The sequence below is a fragment of the Cryptotermes secundus genome, unplaced genomic scaffold (assembly GCF_002891405.2).
Source record: "Cryptotermes secundus unplaced genomic scaffold, Csec_1.0 scaffold145, whole genome shotgun sequence".
NCBI lineage: Eukaryota > Metazoa > Arthropoda > Insecta > Blattodea > Kalotermitidae > Cryptotermes > Cryptotermes secundus.
The window spans coordinates 115649-140034 of record NW_019727392.1 but is presented as its reverse complement, the minus strand read 5'-3'; the positions used below and the strand labels follow the sequence as shown (position 1 = coordinate 140034).

At 45.8% G+C, this 24386-nt stretch overlaps 1 protein-coding gene across 1 annotated transcript in view; it reads left to right on the top strand.

The window, feature by feature from the left end:
- LOC111864627 (A disintegrin and metalloproteinase with thrombospondin motifs 9) overlaps window positions 1–24386 on the top strand; it is a 363750-nt gene that overhangs the window by 262101 nt on the left and 77263 nt on the right. Inside the window, exon 6 of the mRNA XM_023852002.2 lies at window positions 22031–22308. Coding sequence (XP_023707770.2) covers window positions 22031–22308 — 278 coding nt within the window. The remainder of the gene's footprint in view (window positions 1–22030; window positions 22309–24386) is intronic.

The window sequence follows — 24386 nt, the reverse complement described above, 5'->3', positions numbered from 1 at the left end:
CCCACTCGGCGGTTAACGACAATTCAAAGACAAAGTCAGAGTTACTTTACTACTGGCGGTTTACCGCCAATAATTTCGTCTTGGCGCCAAGCCCCGTGAGACACAAGCCAGTGGATTTCTTTTTTCAACTGAGCCCTTTCGGCCATAGTCCTTATGTAACCTCTCTGACGAGAGAGTGGCTTTGACTCTTATGAATACGCTGACCATTGTCAAGTGTACGTACCGCACATATAGCATGTTATTGAAAATTCTTCCCTTTGCACTATACACACAAGTCATCTGTTAGTACAGGCTTCACAAAAGAGATCATGCCTACCTTACATATCTTATGCTACAACGGGGCTTAGTCACTTGAACGGTCGTAAATTTTACCACCGCCAAGTTCAAGTCTATTATACTTTTCACCAACAACTGAACTAGTAACTCTCGCAATCTAACCCTGGTACGGATCTCACAGAAAACGTCTTTTACATAATTTCGTGTCTCTCGTTGCCGGGGAAACGTGTCCACATAGCTGTTTCCTATCAACGGCTGTTGTACTGTCGCCTGGCAGTGGGTCTACATGTAACGATTAGAAGCAAGGAACCTGATCCTGACGATGGAAACAGTTTGTCCCTCTGACTCTTCAGTAACAGACTACACGGCATCAGACACGCTGTGACGGCCTCAAAGTTAGTCAAAGGATGTACGGAACGGGGGGCGCAGGAAATCGAATTTAATGACGCTTTCGCATGAGTTCATTTTGAACCGGACGATTGGGGGCACGCAGAGGTGAACGGCGGTTTGATCGTGAGAGAATAAGAGGCACGTGTGAGATCACAGGCCGCGTTCCATGATGACCCTGGCCGGAGGCGTGTGAACATGCGCAGAACCCCTAGGCACGCACCAACGCAACATGACGGCCTAGCGCTGGGACGCCCGCTCATCTGCAGCCCAGTAAATGGAAACTTTCTGTAGCACGTTCGTATTGTAATTAATTCAATGTACGTGAGTCATGCGTCGATACAGACACAGAGGGTCATGGCAAGTCGCACTCTGCTTCACTGTATTGAAACATATTCCGGGACATACTGAGTTCGAGTCTGGGAGCTGGCTATACTGAGTAATTTTTGTGATTATATTCATTTTCTCTAGGCGAACCCTGTTAGAGTGCTATAAAATAGATCCACACTGTACTGTCATCTGTAGTCTGCTTGTGCTGGTTCCCTTCCTTGGCTTACTCTTCCACCCTGAAGATGGCAGCGATGTGTTCCTCAGAAACGTCGGGGTTTCTCCGAACTACATGGCGTTACAAGGACAGTGATAGTGCAGTCGACATAGCGATGGGCTACAGGCTGGACGACCGAGGGATCGGAGTTCGAGTCCCGGTAGGGTCAAAAAATTTCTCTTCTCCACGTCGTCCCGACCGATTCTGGGGCCCACCCAGCCTCATATCAAATGGATCTCGGGATCAATTTCTCATGGGGTAAAGGGGCCGGGGCGTGAAGCTGTCCGTGAAGTCAGCCTGAGAAGTAGCCGTGATTTTGTTCTGTTACGTCTAAAAACCTTCTAAATATAACATGCACAGACCTCTTTACATTTCAATTAGGACCGAAACATGTCAACTTAATTGGAATATAAAAAGTTTGTATGGATGTTGTAGTTAGTTGCTTGTTAAATCTATTATAGGATTACAGAAAAAAAGGCGCGACTTCAGTTGTGCTGCATTGAAGTCTCTCACCCTGACAAAGAGCAGCAGCCGCGACCTTCATTTCGGATTTCATGCGACCCTGTTACAAAATAAGGCCGGCAGATGTCAGTGCATGAATCCAGTGGGCGTAATGAAGATGATGTTTCGCAGAGAATAGAGGCCGTGTACGTGAGATACGTGCACTGTGTAGCTGGTTGGGGCACTATGCTACAAGCCGGAAGCTCACGGGTTTAATTCACGACAGGCTCATTTGGTTTTTCAATTGACCTAATCCTTCCAGCCGCACTATGACCCTGGGGTCGACTCAACCTATAACAGAAATGAGTATCAGGAATCTTCCTGGAGGTAAAGGGCGGCCTGCCGGCTGACCTCATCACCATATGTAAGATCCCCCCCCCAAATACAACTTCGTCCAGTGCAAATACAGTGGGGAAATCTGTGTTCTATATGTTGGTCCGAAACGTCGTGTGTTTTAAATGAAAAACAAGACGATTGATCATGTCCAGAAACCTATCACTCACTAACTCACTCATGGAACTGAGCCTTCCCTGAGAAGCTGCCAATTGTGCTGCCATTACCGTGTTCACAAGAACCCTCCACTGGTCCCTATCCTGAGCCAGATAAGTTCAATCCATACCATCGCAGCCTATCTCTCTAAGATCGATTTTGATATTGTCCACTCACTTAATCTTGTTCTTCCTAGTGGTCTGTTTCCTTCTGACTTTCCCACCAATATCCTATAAGCATTCCTTCTCTACACCATTCGTGCTAAGTCACCTGTCCATCTCATCCTCCTTGACTTGATCATTCTAATTATACTTGGAGAAGAGTACAAGTTATGAAGCTCCTCATTATGCAGTTTTCTCCAACCTCCTGTCACTTCATCCCTCTTCGGTCCAGATATTCTCAACACCCTGTTCTCAAACACCCTCAGTCTATGTTCCTCCCTTAATGTCAGAGACCAAGTTTCGCACCCATACAGAACCACAGGCAAAATTGTGTTAAAATACCATCGTCACAAACTTTAGATCTTGTCTGCTGTGGCTACCTGTGTACCAGTAAGAGGAGTAACAAGAAGAATTGAGGCTGCGACAGTGGGTAATATCCGTGGCCTATTGTGGTAGTGAGAGAGACTGCATGACCTTCCTTATCGCTTGTTGAGTTGGCGTTGTATTAAACAAATGACACGGAGTGGGAGTGTAGTGCAGACAGCAGGAGGCTATCTGTTGCCTCTCGGCCCCGAAGTGGCCTTAACCCCCTGCCCTTGTATTGCTCCCTTCCACGCAGATCTCAGGCGCAAAGTTTCGTCATTTAAATCGGCGAAACCGCGGATGTACGATTTATCGAGCTGATGTAATTCGTGAATTAGCACCCTAGTCTGCGGGTTAGAAATTATTTGTGCAGACTAGTCAACAATAAAAGGGATGCTCAAATTTCTTATGTAGACGCTTGGAAGATTTAGGTTATGTGGAACAAATTGCAGTCCAGAAGAGTTGCGACAATTAAAAAAAAGAAAGTCAGTAGAATTGAGATTTATGTTTGTTACCAGAATACAGCACCGTGAAGCCCGATGTTGAGCCTCAGTAGAACGTTAATATTGTGACATGTAGACCCACAGCTTTGTAAACAGGCTACAGGACAACAGCCATTGCTAGGGAACACCTCTGTGGACACGTTTTCCCGGCAACGAGAGAAGTCGCGGTAATGGTAGAGACGCTTTCTGAGCGGTCCGTGTCCGGGCTGCATGACGGGGACTATGGCCGCAAGGGCTAAGCTGAAAAAGAAATCTCTGGTCGTGCACCTCAAGGGGCTTGGCGCCGAGATGAACCGATTTGCGGTAAACCGCCAATGGCAAACTAACCCTGACTCTGACTCTGGTTGAGTCAGTTGAGAGTTGCAGTTGTGAGAATTGAGAAACTGGTAGCTGAGGCCGGAGACAGTTCGCGAACTCAGAGGAAGAGGAACGTTCGCCGTTGGAAGCCGCTACCAAACAACAGCTAGAGAAGGCTGAGAAGTTACAGCGACCTTTGGAGCGTGTAACTCAGCGAGACTCAAGATTTCAGTGAAAGCTACTACCAAACCAAACCCGGTGTATGGTCACACCGAAACACATGACAATACGAATGCTGCGTTGAGTGTTGCAGTTTCTATGGCGAAGGGGTTCTGCTTGGGGTGTGCTATGTTTTGTGGCTTGTTTTACGACGCTCGCTGTATCGCACATCTTGTAGCGACGAAAGGTAGGAATTACAAATGAATACTGAATTAGAAGGGATTTGGAAGGAAATCTTCATGGCCTAATTGATGTACTATCCCGACATTGTGCCTCGAAGGACTGAGGAAAACAACGAAAAACGTCAAGTTAAGTGGTGTACCGGTCTGGTTTCTAACGGATCAGCTCCCGAACGTTGCCGCTACAGTGACTTGCGCAGTGGCTAGTGTTTCATGTCCGTTAGCTTTTCATAGCGTTCGCGGATTCGCAGTCCAATTCTGGCCCACAGCCTTCTCGATTCGAGAGTTTTTGGCGAAGCATCTGATGTCTGTCCTTCCACAGTGTCCCTATTCGCCCCACCCGTATCCTCCAGAGTTCTCTGTTCCCCGCAGTGAATGTGACAGCGGATGCAGGAAGTTTTCCAGCTGTAGGATGCGCCGATACCAGTAGGGCAGATGGACCGCAAGCGATCCAACAAACATCCTACTAACTGTTTCCAGAAGTGGGAACTGCCATGGGAGTGGTGCAGAGCGGCTCAAAGAAATTTCTTTCAAAGGGATAAGTCTAAGTCTTTAAGTAGACTTATTATTGAAGGATTCTTGGAAGTCTATGGATGTTCCCGAAATTCAATTGAGATACTTTATCTAAGATTGATTCTTCCTCGCTGGGTTGGATGTTCTCACATCGGCGAATATGAGGAATACTACTGTGGCATATCTGCTCAAAGCGAGAACTGTTGATCCAGAGAAACAGCCGTTGCTGGGAAACGGTTCCGAAACATTTTTTCCCGTACAACGGCCGCGAAACGGCAACGAAAAGACGTCCATTGTTAGGCACCAGATTCTTAATAAGTAAGAGTAGACGGCCGCTGCTAGGGAACGGATCTATAAACACGTTTCCGCGGCAAGGGATACGCATACTTGAATGAACAGCGTCGTCTGCGCAGACTGTGCCTAGGATTTGTAAGGAAGACAGTTGGGGAAACCAGGACAGTTCTGTATGGGAGTCAGTGGCAACCAGTGCTCACTTGAAAGTCAGGCTGTGAAGAGAAGACTAGGAGGTTAGTGTGAAGTGGCCACCAGCCTGGGAGGTAGTTATTTGAAACACAGAGAGTTGGAAGAGTGCTCAGTTGTAAGGGAGCCGCTGTTCAGAGAGGACGTGAGCGCGGAAGCTGAAGAATCATCACTGTTAGAAGCCATTACCAGGAAACGGCTTGTGGAGATTGTAATAGACTGTGAAACCTAGTCTGTGTGCTCTATTGATTTAGAGATCTACGATGGCGCTGTAATTAAGTGTAATTATCAGTTGTGTGTTAAAGTGGTCAATATATAATCTGGTATAAGTTGTTGACATTTTGGAGCAGAGGACTGTCTCCATGTTGCCAGATCGAAGGGTAAGCCGAGCAAGTATTCAGGAAGAAACAAACCGCTTCCAGACTAATTTCCGGCCTTCCGACCCAATTGAATTAACACGCACCAGACTTCGTGCGCAAATTCCGGACATCTTCAGAGAGCCCAAGTCTCCAGTGATCATTGTTACTGCGTCCTTTGCCTTGCGGAGTGTTCTTCATAACCAGAATTGTCCTGTCACAATTCGGCATGTCGGAGTTACTTTAATTGGCCGATCACAGTGGCCGTGCCGTCAAAAGCACAAAATGCCTTCGCCCACTCAAACACTGGGATCGTGGGTTCGAATCCCACTAGACGCATGCATATCTGCGTTTATTCTATATTTATGTTGTCCTGTGTTTAGTTAGCGGCCTTGCGACCGGCTGATCCTCCGTCCAAGTGTCCTACCGACTGTGTTTAAGGTTAGACCGCTCGGCTACCGTGACCGGCGCGGTAGGATATAAATGAATGTATCCTTCCAGCCGCACTGTGGCCCTGAGGTCGACTCAGTCTCTAGCAGAAATGAGTACCAGGAACCTTCCTGAGGGTTAGGGTGGCCGACGCGTAAGGCTGACAAACTCACCGCCATCTGTGAGCCGACTTCGTAGGAAATGTGGGAACCTCGGCGTCTCACAGCCCTATGGGCCTCCACAGCCTGTTACCATGGTGAGTTTAACTTGGAGGCAGAGGGAGACTTTAACAGACGCTCGAACCCTTGACTTGTTCGCCAAAGCCTCGTTTCTGAACACGGGTTAAATTAATTGAAGGTGTGGTATATGTTTGGGCTCTAATTGCACAGAAATATTTACCAGGAATCTTCCAGGAGAGTAAAGCGCGGCCAGCGCATAAGGCTGACAACATTACCGCCATCTTTGAGCCGGTTTTCTAGATAATGTGGGACCCTCAACGTCTCACAACCCTCTGGCCCTTCCTGGCCTGTTACAGGGATAGCTTTACTTTACTTTTTGCTTGTTTGTTTACACTTGATGGTTCATGGACCGTTATATGTAGAGGAACAAAGCAAACAGAATTGATTGATATATCGCATGTATTTTAATTGATTTTATCATAACTTCATTTCGTTTCTGTGTCGACGGCCCTAATACCCTTGACGTCCCGTGTTGTTATGATATGAAACCCGTTTTCGGAAACGCATTGAGTCGTAAGTTTCGCGTACGAATGTGCCTATTAATTGATGTGTAAAGAAGGGGAAGTCATCAGCCGTTCTTGACACTTTTTGTGGGCCGATCGAGTGACCTCGACATGGCTTGAAGCGAACAGTTGTCGCACAGCGAGTGAGTTGCGCAATCGAAGTGAAATCGTTATCTGGTTAGTGTCACGGGATTAGTTGAGGCGTTCTTATGCTTAGTGCAACAAGTCTCTGTTTCTTGGTAAACTGAATTACTTATAATTCCATAAGCATTATACACATCCGCACAGTTACGTGTGTATGTAGTAAGGAGAAAGTTAAGAAATTTTAGAATGAAACCTGTTACGTATGAACTAATATTTTCAGAACGGAATTCAAACTCATGACCTGCTTTAAGCATTCCAATTGTGCGTGTGTTGAAGAAGTGGTACAGATGCAACAATCTGAGGCACGAAAATATATACATTTATTAGTAATGTTATTAAATGACATAAAGATATGTAACATATGTTTTGAAAACATGGCACAGTTCAGATATTTGGGAACGACGGTAACAAATCAAAACCTGATTCAGGAGGAAATTAAGAGGCGATTGAACTCGGGTAATGCTTGCTACCATTCAGTCCAGAACCATCTGTCTTCTCGTCTGCTGTCTAAAAACATAAAAATTAGAATATACAGAACTATAATTTTGCCCGTGATTCTGTATGGGTGTGAAACTTGGTCTCTGACATTAAGGGAGGAACACAGACTGAGGGTGTTGAGGAGAACATTTGGACCGGAGAGAGATGAAGTGACAGGAGGTTGGAGAAAACTGCATAATAAGGAGCTTCTTAACTTGTACTCATCTCCAGGTATAATTAGAATGATCAAATCAGGGAGGATAAGATGGACGGAGCATGTACCATGAATGGAGTGAAAGAGGATTGCCTATAGCATAGAGACCAATAGGAAAACCATGACGGGTGGGTGGATAATATTTAAATGTATCTTTGAAAGGTGGGGTAGGTTAATGTGGATTGGATTGATCTGGCTGAGGATAGAGAACAGTGGAGGGCTCTTGTGAACACGGTAACGAACCTTCCGGTTCTAAAAAGTGTTTGGAAGTTGTTGAGTAGCTGCACAATTAGCGGCTTCTCAAGAAGGGCTGAGCTCCATGTAGTTAGATGGGTGTGGTATTTGTATTGCACATGATTAACTCTGGTATACGCATTCCTAGTCTTCTCCATTCGTGCTACATGATCTGCCCACCTCACTGCCTCACATGGAAAAATCTTAACGCCATTGTAACGTTTATGAAATTGTTGGCAGTATGCTTAATGATTGATTCCTAACTTATTGAAGGACGTCTCGAATGCAGATGCCAGAAGCGGTGCGTAGGTAAGAATCTGGAAGGAGGCGGTAGAAATTCTCTCGTCTCTTTTCGAAAAAGCTGTCTCCTGAAGGGACTCGCTTGGCTAGCATTTCTTTCAGTAATTGCATAACTTCTCAGGGGAAGTTAACAAGCACAGGGTCGTGTTTTATGGCGCAGGACAGCCACATTCAACGTGACAGACACAGCGCATGCGCGCTGGCAGCAACCGCAGGTACTAGACATGGTGGGGCACGCGATAATAGAATCAGTTCGTTTTATTGCTTACGTTTTTCCGCGTTAGTTTCTGGGAGTTCGGAGCAGTGTTAACGGAAGCGCCAGTCACAAGTACCTCATCTGGTTCGTGTAGCAGTCTCGTTCTGCGGAGCAGGGTTTCTGTTATGTTGCGTTCTACTCAAATTGGAACGTAAGATGAACCCGGTTGTGGCAACCCCACAACCTCCGTCTATAATTAAAACAGATCCAAGTTTTTATTGTGCGAAGATCAGACCTTCAAAGGCGACCGTCGTCCATGGATCAGACGGTAAAATTCGTCTGACGGTCAACAGCTAAGATGCATTACGAGCAAGAGTGGCTGAAGTGTCGTGCCAGCTTTATTTTTAGCGCCTGTCCAATTCTGGTCCCATCAGACAGCTCGTCCCGGAGTGAACCAACCGGGTTGCATCGCGCACTGCGTGGCGTATCACCATCTGTAACGACGCATTGTCACCTGCAGGTTTAGCGATGTGTTAGGAAACTCGACATCCCGGCTCTGTTTTTACTTGTGACATTGCGCTAGTGTGTCCTCACTGCGGGAGGGGGGTTCAGGTTGGCCCAACTGCTGCCGGCTCTGTAACAGAACTCATCTGTCAAGGGGTGGCTTCCCCTACTCTTGAGCTTGTTAGTACTTTTTTTTTTTGTTTCATTATTCTTAGCGGCCCCCTCGTTGGTGTCTCCACCTTATCGTGGTGAGGGGGTTTGAGTATGCCAAGGACCCTGAGAGCTATACCAGCGGTAGCGTAGCTACTGGCAGGGCCTCCCTTGCTGGAGAGGTCAAAGGGTAGGCATCAGACGAAGAGAGACCAAAACTGATGCCGGAAGCAGCGTCATCAGCAGCGACTTGAAGCACAGAGCAAATGATGCTCGAGGTGGTTCAAGTTCGTATAGCAACAGGCGTGACCAGAGTGGTTTGAACGGCTGTTGTACTGCGATGTGGAAAGCAAATGGAAAAACTACCACTTCATCACTTTTCCTGGATAGTCTCTTTCCAAAAACAGAGATACCAAATGTGGTGTTGGAGAATGATGGAGAAGATCAGTTGGACCGATTATGTGAGAAATGAAGAAGTGTTAATTAGAGTCAGTGAGCAGAGGAATATCCTACACGAAATAAGAGAAAGATAGAGGGGCGGATAGAAGTGACCAGAAGACGTAAGAAGATGCTGGATGACCTTGGGGACAGAAGAGGATATTCTCATTTGAAGGAGAAAGCTCTAGATCGCATCAAGTGGAGGAACTGTTTTGGAAGAGACTGTGGACCTGTCGTCTGACAGATTACAGATGAATGAATGGATTCTTAGCGGGGTGACACTGAGTCCCCTTGGTACATCGGCCACTGTTTGGCCTATTGTACCAGCCCCGGGTGATAGATGATGGTGACTGGAGCATTTTATGGAATGAGGATTGACAGGGGAGACCGAAGTACTCGGAGAACACCTACCCCAACGCCACTTTGTCCACCACGAATCCCACATGACATGACCCGTGCTCGAACCTGGGCCGCCGCGGTTTGTTGGTATATTTTACGTGGCAAGGTTTGCATAACTGCTGTCATGATAATGTGAATATGGAACGGTTTTGGAAACTGCTGAGATCTCGGGAGATTCAGCACCGGAAACTTGACACAGATTAACTCAACGTCACTGTTGATATTACGCGATCATATCAAATTGATGCTCCACATTAACTTGAACTTTTATTGAGGTTCTCTCTTTATACCGGACCCAACAGAGCAGGTGCCTCTCGTCTCACCTGAGGGCGGAAGCAGATCAAGTTTCCGAAACGCTGTGTTCTCGGACGACGCACGAAGTTCAAGAACTCAGTAATTCCAGCTGAAGATCTCTGTTGTCTGGGATATAACGACGTTTAGTCCGTTGAAATTCAACGGACGTTTCGGAGGAACATGTCGCCTCCATCTTTCTGTGTTTGACGAATGACCCAATAAAGAAACCAGCATGAAACAGGTAGGAAGCAGAGCAGACATGTTCCTCCCGAAACGTCTGTTGACTTTAAACGCTATATCGAAGGAGATAACAAGCGCTGCGAAACTGCCTTGCCTAACCTCTTTACCCCCGACGACCTCATGAGCTTGAGCTCCGTAAGCTCGATGACTCGAAAAATTGTGGCACGAGTCTTGGACTGAGACGCCGTGGTTCGAGCCTCCTTCGTGCCCAGGGGCGACTGACGTTCCGGCCTCATATTCAGCTGACGCAGACTGCGGCAACATGCGAATCGAGATTAAAAAGCCCCGTAACATAATCCGCTACATATTGAGACAGCTGCCGCTAATGTAAGACACGCGGAATTGCGCCGGGACTCTTTCCCCCAGCTCTCGTTGAACTGCAATCGCACATCAAGCCCTCATTCTGAAACAGATTGCGTGTATCAAACTGTGGATCTGATATACAACTGTCATCGTTCATGTTTTATTTGAGCTTCTCACATGATATGACGCCATGCAGTTCTGTAGAAGTTACAGACGTTTCGGAACAACTTACTGCCTCCATTTTCAGGATTGGAGATTAAAGAAATGAGCCAACGAGTATCAATTAGCAAGTAGAGACGATGGAGGCAGTGTATCCCTCCGAAACGTCTGTAAACTTCTACAGAACTACACGGCGTCACATGCCACCATAGTTTACGTTCGAAAATGCTGTTACGTAGTGTAATGGTGGATCGCGTGTACTGCGTGGCGATGTTCAACTTCCACTGCGTTTCTGTCCGCTTGTGCCGGGGTGCTGACGCAACGAATTTCGCATCAACATTGCAGATTTATACAGAACCAAGTAACGCCATGCTCCAGAAACCACGAAAAGCTTATAGTCTCTCAACTGGTCAAGAAATTCCGTACGTTTTATGGCTCCCAAAAGTTAATTACCGTGATCAAAAGAGCCAGGTCTCTGGGCCCAGTCCTCAGCCACATGAAGGCCGTGTCATAGCTCAGGCGGTTAGTGGCCGGCTTCCCACTGCGGCGCCCCGGGTCCGAGACCGGGTCTCGTCATGTGGGATTTGTGGTGGACAAAGTGGCGCAGGGCAGGTTTTCTCTGAGTACTTCGGTTTCCCCAGCCAATTCTCATTCCACCGACTGCTCCACACGCATCACCTAACATCCGGGGCTGATACAACAGGCCAGTAGTGGCCGCCGTACCAAGTGGACTCAGTCTCACCCCACCCCAAGAAACTAAAAAACAAATTAGCCACATGAATCAGTTCAAACCTGGTTGAAACTGTGCAGTAATGTTTTCCTAACATCTATGCATAGATCTGCCACGTGTCTTTCCTTAAATTTTACTTTCTCCGATCAAAATTTCTTATGCATTTAAAGCTTCCTCATGCTTCACGTTTGTTTCACCCACCCTTTTAGGTTTCGTCACCCAAATAACACTTCGGGAAGAAGCCAGAATATGGGGTTCCCCGTTAATTTACATGGAAATATTGTAAATTCTGTGCTCGCAATGGCGAAATCGTGGGACAGAGCACAGGAAACGCAAAGGAATATACTACGAGGTTTTCTTTCTCTGAATTCATGGCTCGAAACTGAAGTTATATTTAGTTAGGCCATTCTGCTGTAAATGCAACGCTGTTAGTTTGTTTTAGCTGGCAGCTCGCGCCTCTAACACACACCCGTTGTTATAATGAGCGCTATTGCGTTTGTGATTGCTAGTGATAGAAAAGTTGAATCTATCTGCCAACGTCGGAAGGACCGAGCGCCCAATTTAATGAAATCACACCATATGGGGTGAATGTAACCACAGACAGCAGCTCAGTGCCACTTAAACTGAAGTGTGTCTGAGGCCCAAACGGCCGGTCACGGTGATCAGGCGGTCTAAGGCACGAACTGTCTTCGCTCGCTTGGACGCTGGGATCGTGGGCTCGAATCCCACACAAGACATGGATGTTTGGTGTGTGTATGCGTTTATTCTGTCTTTGTGTTGTCCTGTGTTTAGGTAAAGGGCTTGCGACGAGCTGATCACCCGCCCAAGGGGGTCACGAAACTGTGCTCCAAAGTACGAGCAAGAGAAGGCCGAAAGGGAGGTTAATGACGTACTTTTGATGGCTCCAGCTCTATATCAACTACAAACGTTAATTAGCATCATATGATCATATTCAGTGAACTTGACAAGATTGAAAAGGGAGTGGTCGTGACCTGTTTCAAAGTGTTAGCTCGGCATTCGTCCAGACCATTAGTTTCCCACTTTTGGGGCTGACGGTACAATTGCGATATTCATTTTTTTGCCGCCGTACGAGAGTCTCTTAGGGAATTAAAATGTAACAGTAGCTTTACATCTGTTTATGGGATAATAATATTTGTTATATAAAAATGTAAATACGAATTTTTATTTCAAATGTATTTTTTAAAATTTGTATGCAAATGTGGCTGTTTCCAAACTCTGTATAGTGGTTGCCCCCACTCTCAGCTGACCACGAAATGTGTGTTTGCGCGTGAAGAATTACTGATTTTGCAATTCAAGTATTTCATTTTACGTGTAGCTATTTTCATCTCGAGTCTCACTGCACACTCTAAAAAAACCTCGCGGCACACAGATTGATAACCAGTGGCTTGGAGTGACTGAGGAAACCCATGAAGAATGTCAGCCATGATAGTCGATGTTTTCTCCAGAACTCGGATTGCTCAGTTGCCGAAAGCACTCACAGTTAGAGCCACCTGACATGGACCTTACGGAAAGTAGTTTGTGAGGTTGGCAGGAATGCTTTCCTTATTCGTGGACTCCGTTATTAGCGCGGAAAGTCTTCGGTTTCGTACCACCAAAGCGTTGGCTAAAAAAAAAACTCCGTGGCCTGTAGTCCGCAAGCGAACTATACCGACCGAGCGACCGCCGCTTGTCGGCGAAGTTAGTAGAGTGATCGAGACCAGCTCTTTCTAACGGACCCAACTGAGTAGGTCTACCCTGCCCCGGCCACCTGAGGATGGAGACATCCAGTTTTGCCTTATATATACCAGACGCTGGATAAAGTCCAAAATAAGCCTTATAGTTCTGTGTAGTGGAGTGTTGTCTAATTTATTAAAATCTTGAGACATGAAATATCAAGCGACATTCAAGGATGCGTATGTGGCCTTTTCCATCACAGTGTTTTGCAATGATCGCGCATGACATCTCATTCGGACGGGGCTTGTGGACGTCACAGCAAAATGAAACAAAACAGCGAATCATCTCATGAGTGATTGATGGTAATATTATATTTCGGAAGGTCAAGAAATCAGGCGGAGGCGATGGTGGCCCAAGGAGAGTCTTGTGAGTCTTATGGCTGGCTCCAGTGGCATTGAGACTTAGCCCCACGCCATTCGCACACATGCGACTGAAATATATTGGTAGGCTAGATGTAGCGTCCCTACTGGACCCAACTGGACCCACTGCAACGCAAAGGCGCTGTGTTCTGCTGTATTCTGCTTGCAGCAGCGGCGTTTCCTCTTCAGCGGTTTCAGAAAAAGCCCACAGTACACTGACTGGTGGGGGCACTATGCTACAAGCCGGTATGTCGCGGGTTCAAGTCCCGATGAGGTCATTGGATTTTTCAGTTGACCTAATCCTTCCGGCCGCACTATGGTCCTGGGGTCGACTCAGCCTCTAACAGAAATGAGTACCGGGAATCTTCCTGGGGGGTAAAGTGCGGCCGGCGCGTAAAGCTGACAACCTTACCGCCATCTGTGAGCCGATTGTCTAGAGAAAATGTGGGAACCTCAACATCTCACAACCCTATGGGCCTCCACGACCTGTTACAGGGATAACTTTATATATTTGTTTATTTATATTTTATTTATTTGTTTATATTATTTATATTATATATTATATTATATATTATATATGTATAATAATATATTATATTATTTTTATATTTATTTATTTATTTATATATTTGTACAAATATTTTCTTATTTAGTTTTTTTGAAGTGGAGGACTGATTACTATAACGGCCATGGTTTAGGTAGGCCTAAGAGGTATGCCCCCCACGTGACCTGGTTCTGAGCTATGACCACACGAACATTTCAAAGTAGACAATGGTAACCAAAAGAAACGAATTCGAACATGCACTCGACATGTGGCTGAAACGCTGAATTTTACTACAGCAAGTAGCCGTAATGTCGCCCTGGCTGCGTGGTTTTTGTCAGGCCTGTCACAGTCTCTGCAATGGTGTGACATGGAGGACCGTCAGATATTCTCCAGAATCATAGAATTTCGTATTGGTGCAGTAGGCATACTGTGCTGTCTAGGTTTGTATGCACTGACCATCTGGAGAGATATGCTAGCGGGAGCGTAAGTTCCTGGGAGGGTCAACCAAGCGAGACAGGTTTACAGGCAGGACCAGATAAAAGCTGTACTGCGCTACTTCATTTTGGGGGTTGAGTGTGAGGCTAACAACCGCATCTCGTAAAACACTGTATCATCTTGTCACGAGTAGGTGTTTGCACGTGACTTACAAAACGCGGTCTGGATTGGATGTTTGGATTTATTGACACCTTATTCACCCAACTCCGGACTACACGGAATTATAGCGCTATCGCCGATCCACATGCTTTATAATTCACTGTTATACACGCACCAGGAGTCTCAGTCGTCACTAGTCGTATCCTGGCAACGGATTTATAGTAGTCTCACTAGAATTTCAAATCACACATGAAGTCTTTTCAGAGTCTAATTCCTTTCTTGGCATTATTCTGCAGCTGCCAATGCCGAAGTCTCGACTCAAGTCAATTCCTCTGCTCCCATGTTCATGTCCTGGCAGGCTGGCGTCTCGAAACTCGACTCAATTCCTCTCAACTGAACTCTTCTTTATAACCATTTTGCACGGACAACGTAGAAAACACACCTCTTTATTGTTGGGAAGGCGTCTTTATAGCGCTGTTGCATGACAACGGAAGTTGCTCGATTGTTGTTTGTATAGTTGTTTCCGCGGGAATATGTTTAACGAGTCGTTGCCTAGCAATGAACGTCTATTCTTACTGTATTATTCCGGCTTTGGGCGTCATGTGACAGTATATAAAGTAACTTAATATTGGATAATTTAAGGGAAGAACTAAGCAAAGTTCTAATAGAAGACGAAACATAGGGCGCCAACAGTTAAGATGGAGGGACCAACATAATATTTAAGAGGACGGAACAGGCCGCGTATGGCCTAATTCATGAAGATGATGACGATGATGACTAAACAGAGGTTACAGTTAGAAGATTTGAATATTGCTGAGAAGAGAGTGAACACCTAAATTGAGATGCAAAGAATGATTTACGGGAGCTGTTAGTGAAGAAGTGGTCTAAAAGTACCTAACAGAAGGAAGCCAAGGTTCCTGCAGGAGCAAGACGTGCGTTAGCCACTTAATTCACTTTTGCTTTCCGTGTCCTGCTGATTCCGGTCGCCAGGATCTGTGTTGGAAGTTTTGAAGTTTACAACCGGTTCAGTTTTACGCAGATTTTTTTTTTTTCGTTTCTTATTTAAATCCCATTTTGTCGCCCTCCCCTTTGAACTTGTGGCGTTTCCTGATTTTATGGTCGGCTGTCTGCATGCACTCTTGTGCCAGTGGGACCGGAGCCAAATGGGTTACTATTTGGAGTCGGATCGGGTCGGGCGGCATTGGTGGCCAGCGACGCTTCCCTCGGTTCCACAAATGTGCTCGTATTCTTTGAGTGGACCGAGCTTTGGAAAGGGACCAAGAAAATTGTAATGTGAAAATAAAGAATTAAAATTGACTTATGATTATGAAATTGTGGGATGAAAATATTTATTTCTTACTTCAGTAAAAACAACAATGTACAAAAAGTATACAGATGACTTAATTACATGAAGATCGTATACACGGTGTGTCCAGGATCCATGAGGACTCTTCTTTTTTTTAATTTTGCCATCTGTTGGCGAGTTGTGGCGTTAAGATTCTTGAAGTTTCAGCTGTGGCTGTCTATAATTTCAAAGCGCAAGCATCGCTGCATCATGTGTTCTGACCTTGAATGTAACAGTACTGTTCTGACGCTCGTCGGAAAATGGCGGTTGAACAGAGAGCCAACATCAGATTTTGTTTGAAGTTAGGCAATACAGCCGAAGAAGCGTATGAAATGATGAAAAGTGTGTACGGTAGTGACTGTTTGAGTCGCTCGAACATTTTTCGATGGTGAGCTGTATTTCGTGACGGCAGGGAGGACATTGAAGACGCTCCACGTGCATCAAAGCCGAGAACAAGTCGCACTGAAGAAAATGTGGAAAAAGTGACCGAAATCCTTGCATCAGACAGATGTGTTCCAGCAAGGCCCATCGAGGAGCTTTTGGGAACACCAAAAAGTTCTGTGCGTCAAATTTTGACCGAGGATTTGGGCGAACGGGAAGTCTCTGCGCTGTTTGTACCGCACGCGCTGTCAGGCGATGATTAACATGCCAGAGTGGAACGCTGCAAAGACATGTTACGGTCGGCCCAAAGCGATACAAAATTTACAAAATAGATTGTTACTGGTGACGAGACATCGTGTTTTAATATGAGCCTCTCACAAAGCGACAGAGTGCAGCGTGGTTGAGCCCAAAGAAGCCGAAACCAAAGAAAGTGCGCATGCAAAGAGTCGAGTAAAGACACTGCTAACCGTTTTCTTCGATTTCAAAGGAATCATTCACAAGGAATTTCTGCCACAAGGTCAAACAGTGAATTCTGATTATTTTCTCGGAGTCCTCAATCGTTTGTGGGCGAGAGTTTTTCGAATTCGACCTGAATATCGAGAGCAAAGTTCCTGGTCGCTCCTCCACGACAATGCCCCACCCCACAAATTGAAGATCGTGCGGATTTTTTGCCCAGAAAAGGGATCGCAGTCCCTGGTCATCCTCCGTATTCGCCAGATTTGGCTCCAGCAGATTTCTGGTTGTTCCCAGAAGTTAAGTTGGCCATGAAAGGAGACCGTCACGACAAAAATTCGTCAGGACAGGTTTTGCCCCCGTTGGGATTCGAATTGGGTACATTCCGGAATGACAAACCGTTCTTCCAAAACATTGGACAATAATTCGGTAGTGTCTGGTAGGTTATGATTGACTCTACAAGGAATATTATCTATAGTATCTTAAAGTTGGCCACGACCGGCCCTTCGTATGTCGCGGTTCGCAGCTCACGTAAAATACGAAGTTTTAGTAGTTGATAGAACTCATAAAGTTCTTCTCTAACACCGCAAATAAGTTACTCTTCGTTAATGTGATTCAACCTTGGTTGAAGATTAAGTTCGTACAAACATTTTATTTGAATAAGGTCACTGTCTTGCAGATAAACACATGTCACTCGTGTGGTTAACCTTTCTAGATGAACTCAAGTTTAACGAACGTAAGCACATTATTTGAATTTCTTGGCAGAATGCTCGTTTGTACAACATGGAGAGTTTTCTGAGCGTTGTCCTTTCATTTTTCGGAACGGAGAAGACAGGTAGTGGCCAAGATCGATTACTGGGTTCTTAGATTCGAGTTTCTCGCAGACGTGACTTTAATGACGTGTTGTAATGCCGCGTATTACCGAGAGAGTTCGCGGTGTGCTCCCGAAGAATGCACAAAACTGCAGGGCCCGCTCTTCCTGGTATCAAGGTACCTCACAGGTGTTTCTCCTGAGGAACTGCTGCAAAAGAAAATGTAAGGTTTAGGTCAGCCTTTTCGGGGATTGAATCTTCAAAATATGAAGACAGATCACAGGATATCACTTGTTACGACAGGTGAAAATGAATTCATATCATTTAAATGTTTGTTGTCCATTATACAGTTATTATGCTGGACATCGTCTGTTACGTAGCAATTCTATGTCTGCTTCCGTTGATGATGTTTGACATCAACAGATGGCTCTGTTCTTTTGGTTCCCGCTTGCATCTGTCTCCCACGTCTGAAACCTGACGATAACGTAAAAAAGAAGAGAGAGACGTAAAGTTGTCTTTATGCTTAAGTAATTAATCTCCACGCCATGAAGACATATGGGGGGAGTGGAGGTATATTTCCGTTAATCTTGACCTCGGCTGTAGATGGCTGTGAATGGTTAGCTTCACACCCCGGCCGCGTTACCTCCAGGCAGTGTACCATCCCGGTACATTGGATGGAACCCAGAGGTGGTCAGGGCACTGTATAATAGACAAAAATCTTTTGCCCTTACCGGAAGTCGAACCACTGTCATGGAGCCCATAGCCCGTGATGCATGACATCTGACGGTAGCTTAGAACATGTTTCGTTGCCCCATGAGAGAGACTAGTTCTGCCTTATGGAACCAACTGAGTAGGATACTGTCCCCTTTTCCACCTGATGATAGGAGCAGATTAAGCTTCTGAAACGTCGTGTAATTTAAATACACCTAATGCGATGGACGGACAGTGTCCAACACAATATTTCTATAATTAAAATTAATTCTCTGTACATCGAGCAATGAACTTTTGTAGTGGAGCTTGGAATGAAGGCTCGTGCAATGACATTCACTCTGGAAGGAATGAATCATGCTCTGACACTGAACTTTGCCTTGCCCCATATGCACACACTGAGGTTAACAGATCTGAACCTTTCTCAGTGCGAAATGAATGACCGTACAATACAAGTTGGAGTGCCAGTGACGTCATCAAGGCGAGGTCAAGTTATACAATTTTAATTCCTTCCAGTTTGGCCCCTGAAGTGCAAGTTGACAGGTGATGACAAAAACGTCACATGTCTATCATCGAGACACGAACTGTCTGCCCAGACACCCTCGTCTCTTCATCCCTTGACGTGGTAGTTGTGACTGGTTTGTCGCCGATGTCTGGGAGTCGGTATAGCTACGGGCTGGAGGGCCGAGGGGTCGGAGTTCGAGTCCCGGTAAGGTCAAGAATTCTCTCTTCTCAACGTCGTCCGGACTGGCTCTGGGACCCTCCCAACCTCCTATGCAGTGGGGTAAAGCGGTTGCAGTGTGAAGCTGACCACTCACCTCCAACTGGTGATGAGGTTAAGAAAACGTGGATCTGTACATCTACTTCCCCGTACGCCTTCATGGCATAGTGCTTAATTACTTAAGCACAGGGACAATTTTACCTTTTTTCTCGCTGGGCGCTTCCTCCGGGGAATTGGGCTGACGCACTAACTTGTTCCACGAAGGGGCAAAAGTTCCTGGAAAAGTGTTGTAAACTTACAACAGCACGTATTACATGGTTACCTGTAAATTACATACATTGTAGTAGTATCTGATTGCATGATTTGTGGTTATGTTTGACTATCTAGGAATCCCAGGATCCCTACTGGTCCATAACCTGAGCCAGTTCACTCCAGTTTACCACCTCACACCATATTTCTTTAAAATGTAGTTTATTATTTTTGGATTTATGGCCAGAACGGTTGTAACTGTAAAGGTTGGTCTGTTCTGGAACGTGTCGCGTCTCAGTCCTTCAGCAGAAGCTGAAGGAAACGGGGTTACATCACAGCAGGCACCCATGTTCACAGTAATATCTTTTTCCTGCCCAAGCCTAGGGAGGCCGACACTTTAGTTAGGCATTGAAATATGTAGCATACTCACACTGTCACGATCGTTGACTGACCATAGACGGGGTTGAACTAGTAATCGGATTTATTGAACTCTTTGATACAGCCCGTGATTGCATTTTACAGTACAGTGGCACACACACACAGTAGTGTCCAAAGTCACATTTTCACTGCCGTTGCTTGGTAGCATCTTCCAACGGCGGACGTTCCCCTTCCTCTAGATTTCCGAAATGTCCCCTGCAACAGCTGCTAGCTTCTAACAGCAACAGTTCACAACAACTGAACCCTAGTAGTTGTCTGATCGGTCGGTTAAATTGCTGCTGGGACTCGCCAGCACAGTCATTTCTGGCTTCAGTCTGATCGAGATCCATGTTCAAAATTTTTTATTCTCGCCTAGACATGTATGTGTGTGCCGAAATGGGGCCTCCTCTTCGACGTAGGAGGGGTCGGTCTTTGTGTGTAGACGCTACGTTTGTTGAACCTGGTCCTGTTTATAACATCTCGGCACGCACCGCCTAGAAAACATCTCTTCCATTATTGCCGTAGAAACATGCTTGTTTGCGGAGCCGTTACTTAGCAATGGCTATTTTATAGTTGCTTTTTTCGTGGTCGTTCCGAACAGTGGGTGTACATGCCACTATACGATGCGTATGCACGAAAGCCAAATTTTCTTTTTCCGCTTCAAATGCATTACAAGGAATTGCAATCAGAAAACATGTGCAGGTATGAGAAATCCGACTGTCCCTGGGGTCGGTGTCATTGAAGACCACAGACGAACCACAATTTGATATAGACCTCGGTTTTCATCAGAGAGCAGATTTTATTTTATATCTGCCATGTGCAGTAGATCGAGATCAGATCGATGAACGCTTGGCAATGTAAGATTTGAGGCTTTCACGGCGGTGATTATGAAGAAAGCAGTCTTCTGGGATTTGGCACCGTGTATATGTGGTGTTAACCGACGTTACTCCGAAACGTCGGTTAACACCACATATACACGGTGCCAAATCGCAGAAGACTGCTTTCTTCAGTGCTTGGTAAGTTCGTAGAAGCAACTGCGATGGTTACATAGCCCTGTTTTGCATATCCCAAGGACCATCTTCGAGCTAAGAATATAGTCCCTTAAGTGCTTCATCGTCTGAAATAGATTTCATTAAACTCAGACACGAACAAGTCTCCTGCATAAATTGTGTGACTTCATGGATTACGGTTCTACGAAACTGCATGAAAACAAATGGAGAGACAGTGGTCCCCCGGCCCATCGCCTCGTTTCTTTCAGTTCGAGTTTCCAGAAAGGAAAATTTACTCTCTCAGCGTTTTGGCGGTTTTCAACAAAATGCACACTCATGTATAGATATTTTATACATATTTACGACATCTTAATGAATATCTTGCCTATATAAATGATACAGGCTTGTCATGAAAAGTGTAAGCCAGTTCATTATCTCAAGTCCGTACTAGCCAGAACGCTTAGTTGCAGTACAGAATATTTCAAAACTGTCTTAACTCATATCGAATATGGGTCTCCACGGCTTGTTACAGGGATAGCTTTACCTTTTCTTCTACAAATTACCGCATCGGCCTGAACAAGAGACGAATTTTTTTATTTAATATTGCTTCTTAGAAAAGAGGGGTCTCTTTTTTTTTTTAGTTTCTTGGGGTCGGGGTGGGACTGAGTCCACTTGGTACGTCGGCCACTAACTGGCCTATTGTACTAGCCACAGATGATAGATGAGTATGGAGCATTTGGTGGAATAAGAAATGGCAAGGGAAACCAGAAGTCCCACCTGACCTGGGCTCGAACCGCGACCACCGGGGTGGAAAGCTGGTACCTAACCGCCTGAGCTATAGCACGGCCTAAACATGGTCTTAATTTTCTTATGCTTACAACCCTCGGAACCACGTGACATATTCAACCCAGTCAAATACAGAGTGTCTCAGGAGGAAAGGTCAATATTGTTGGAGGACATAGCATATGCCATTCTAAGCAAGAAAGTGTATATGTACATGTGTGCTATTCCGAACGGTTTCCGAGATGGAGCTATTTCACTGTACACTGTACAGACGAGCATGTCCTCACACAAGTTGTAAAGTGCATTCATGTTGACGGTGGAATTTTCGAAAATGTATTACGCTAGGTAAACTCTACCCCCTTTGTCACTTGAACAGTAAATTAGAAACAGTATGTAATATTTATTTCTTACCAACAGTTTTGGAACTGTACAGTGAAGCAGCTCTATCTTGGAAACCGTTCGGAATAGGACACATGTACACATAGATATTTTTGCTTAGAATGACCGATACTGTGACCTCCCAGAATACTGACCTTTCCTCCTGGGACACTCTGTATAGGTGCAGTGTGTGATGCTATTCGCTGTATTGTTGTGGAGGCTGTCGGCTTCTTTGTGTTCTGGTAGTGGAGTTCTCTGTTTGTGACCTTCTGTTACGGGGACTAGTCATGTGGAGCAGGAAGCCAGTACAGTTTCCGTTGATGTGTGACTGGTTATTTTCAGATCATGACGATGGATCCCTGGAGCCCGCAGCCATGTTGCTGAACCGCACGCAAGCTGGAGAGCTCTATGTGGGGGAGGGCGGGAACCCAAGGAACGGCCGACCGAAGCGATCTCTGGATGGCGATCTCTATGAGGAATCTGGACTTCATACGCCCCGCAGGAGCAAACGATCGTACTCCCAGGAGTACTTCATCGAAATCATGGTAGTCGCCGACAAGAAAATGGCAGAATATCATGGCGACGGCCTGCACCACTACATCCTAACCTTAATGTCGATTGTGAGCATATTATTATTATTATTATTATTATTATTATTATTATTATTATTATTATTATTATTATTATGGACCGCCTCTGTGGTCTAGTGGTCAGAGTTCCTGGCTACAGATCCAGGTGTCCCGGATTCGATTTCAGGCGCTACCAAATTTTCTGAGAAGTAGTGGGTCTGGAACTGGGTCCACTCAGCCTCGTGACGATAATTGAGGAGCTACTGGAATGGAAAAGTAGCGGCTCCGGTCTAGGAAACCGAGATTAACGGTTGTGGGTATCCGTTGCGCTGACCACGCGACACTCTCCATCCGCAAAACTTGACACTAACTTCGGTCGGTATAGTTCGCGTGCGGGCTAAAGGCCACGGAGTTTACCTTTTGGTTTATTATTACTACTACTACTACTACTACTACTACTACTACTACTACTACTACTACTATTATTATTATTATTATTATTCTCTTGTCGGAGGCAGGTTCGAATACCACCACCGTAGCCCTGCGAGTCGTAGGAGGCGACGCAAAGGGAGCCCAGTGCCTGGGGGTATAACTGGGCCTCCCTCTTCCTGGGGGGATATAAATACGGGGACTTGTCCTCTAGGCTGGGGGTTGAACGTGATGCTGACGACCTTGCTGTGTTACAAAGAATACTGTTGCGAAATTCAGTGGCGTGGAAACCGAAATATTAATTCCCAGGAATGGACAAATCTGATAGATGCTTTTAAGGAAGCCTGTGGCTAAAACGGGCTGTTCTGCCAATTAAAATTATTATTATGCCAGTATTGTCGTATTGTAACAGTAGTAGTAGTAGCAGTAGCAGCAGCATTAAGTAGTTTAACTCGTTTGTTACTGCAACGGACGCGCGAGACAGACATGTCACCTAACTTTGGAAGTGGACAGATGTACTGGCAGTGCAGTTTGCCTGCCGACATTGTTAATTCGGTCTGGAAGTTCAGCTGAGACGCCTGCCTACTCTAAACGAAACACATTCGTGAGGACATGTAGCATGTGGACCCGTTGGTAAGTAATGAGTCAGTAAACAACGGCCATTGCTAGGTAATGGTATCTACAGATTCTTAACACGAACAATGGTGTAACTGGGAAGCGGTCTTCTCTACGCTTTCCCTGCGACAGCTAGTGATGCAACAATAAAAGAAGGTTCAGGAGAGGTGTTTTCTGTGCGATCCGTGCTGATGTGTTATAGGCAGGACAAGTCTACAATTTAGCCAGTTGAGAGACAGTCGGTGGCCAGTAAAAGGCGTGAATACGGAAGCTGGGGGAGCTACGGTGTTGGAAGCCGTTGCCAGGCGACAACCTGTGAAGATACAGCAGACTGAGAGTGCAGTGAACTGCAGAGCGTGTGAATTAGCTAAAGCTCTATAGTTACTTGTAGTTACGTTCTGTAAGAGTTCAGTAAATCCAATTACCAACCAAAACCCCGTCTGTAGACACTCCATAAAACGCGACAGTATTGAGGAACTGACAATTCCCACTGCTCACTGAATGTTGCTGGGATGAGGGCGGGACGCACGCGTTCAGGAGATGGGCACTGCATACAGCATGCAGGTGGGGAATCAGACGCTGGGGACACGAAACTGCGAGGGTGTGAACTGGATGCAGCCTACCTGAGGACGAATTCAGTGTCGATTGTTGTCAACTCGGTAACGAACCTTCGTGTTTCCTGAGAGGTAGGGACTTCTTTCACCACTTGAGAGGCTGGCGGCTTGTCTTGGGGCTTAATGTCTTCACTTCGAACCCGTATGCATTGTTGACCTGTGGCATGGAGCACGATGGAACGCAGGCTCGTTCCTATGTGGTAAGGAAACTGAAAATATTTACCACGCGACACTGAACTGAGGTGCAGGCAGAAACAGTGGTCACGTCGCCCCTATGCCTGTTGCAGTGTCTTCCATCAGATTGTCTGTCCTTGTGACAGACGTGACAACACAAAGGGAACATATATCTTTCTCAGATATGTCAAGTCTCCGCAGCGAGGGCCCCAAGTGGCCCCCAAGCAAGTGTCAGACACGGTTCTCAGCTGTCATTTCTTTCTAATGGAAGGCGAAAGTGTAGAAACTGTAATCCTT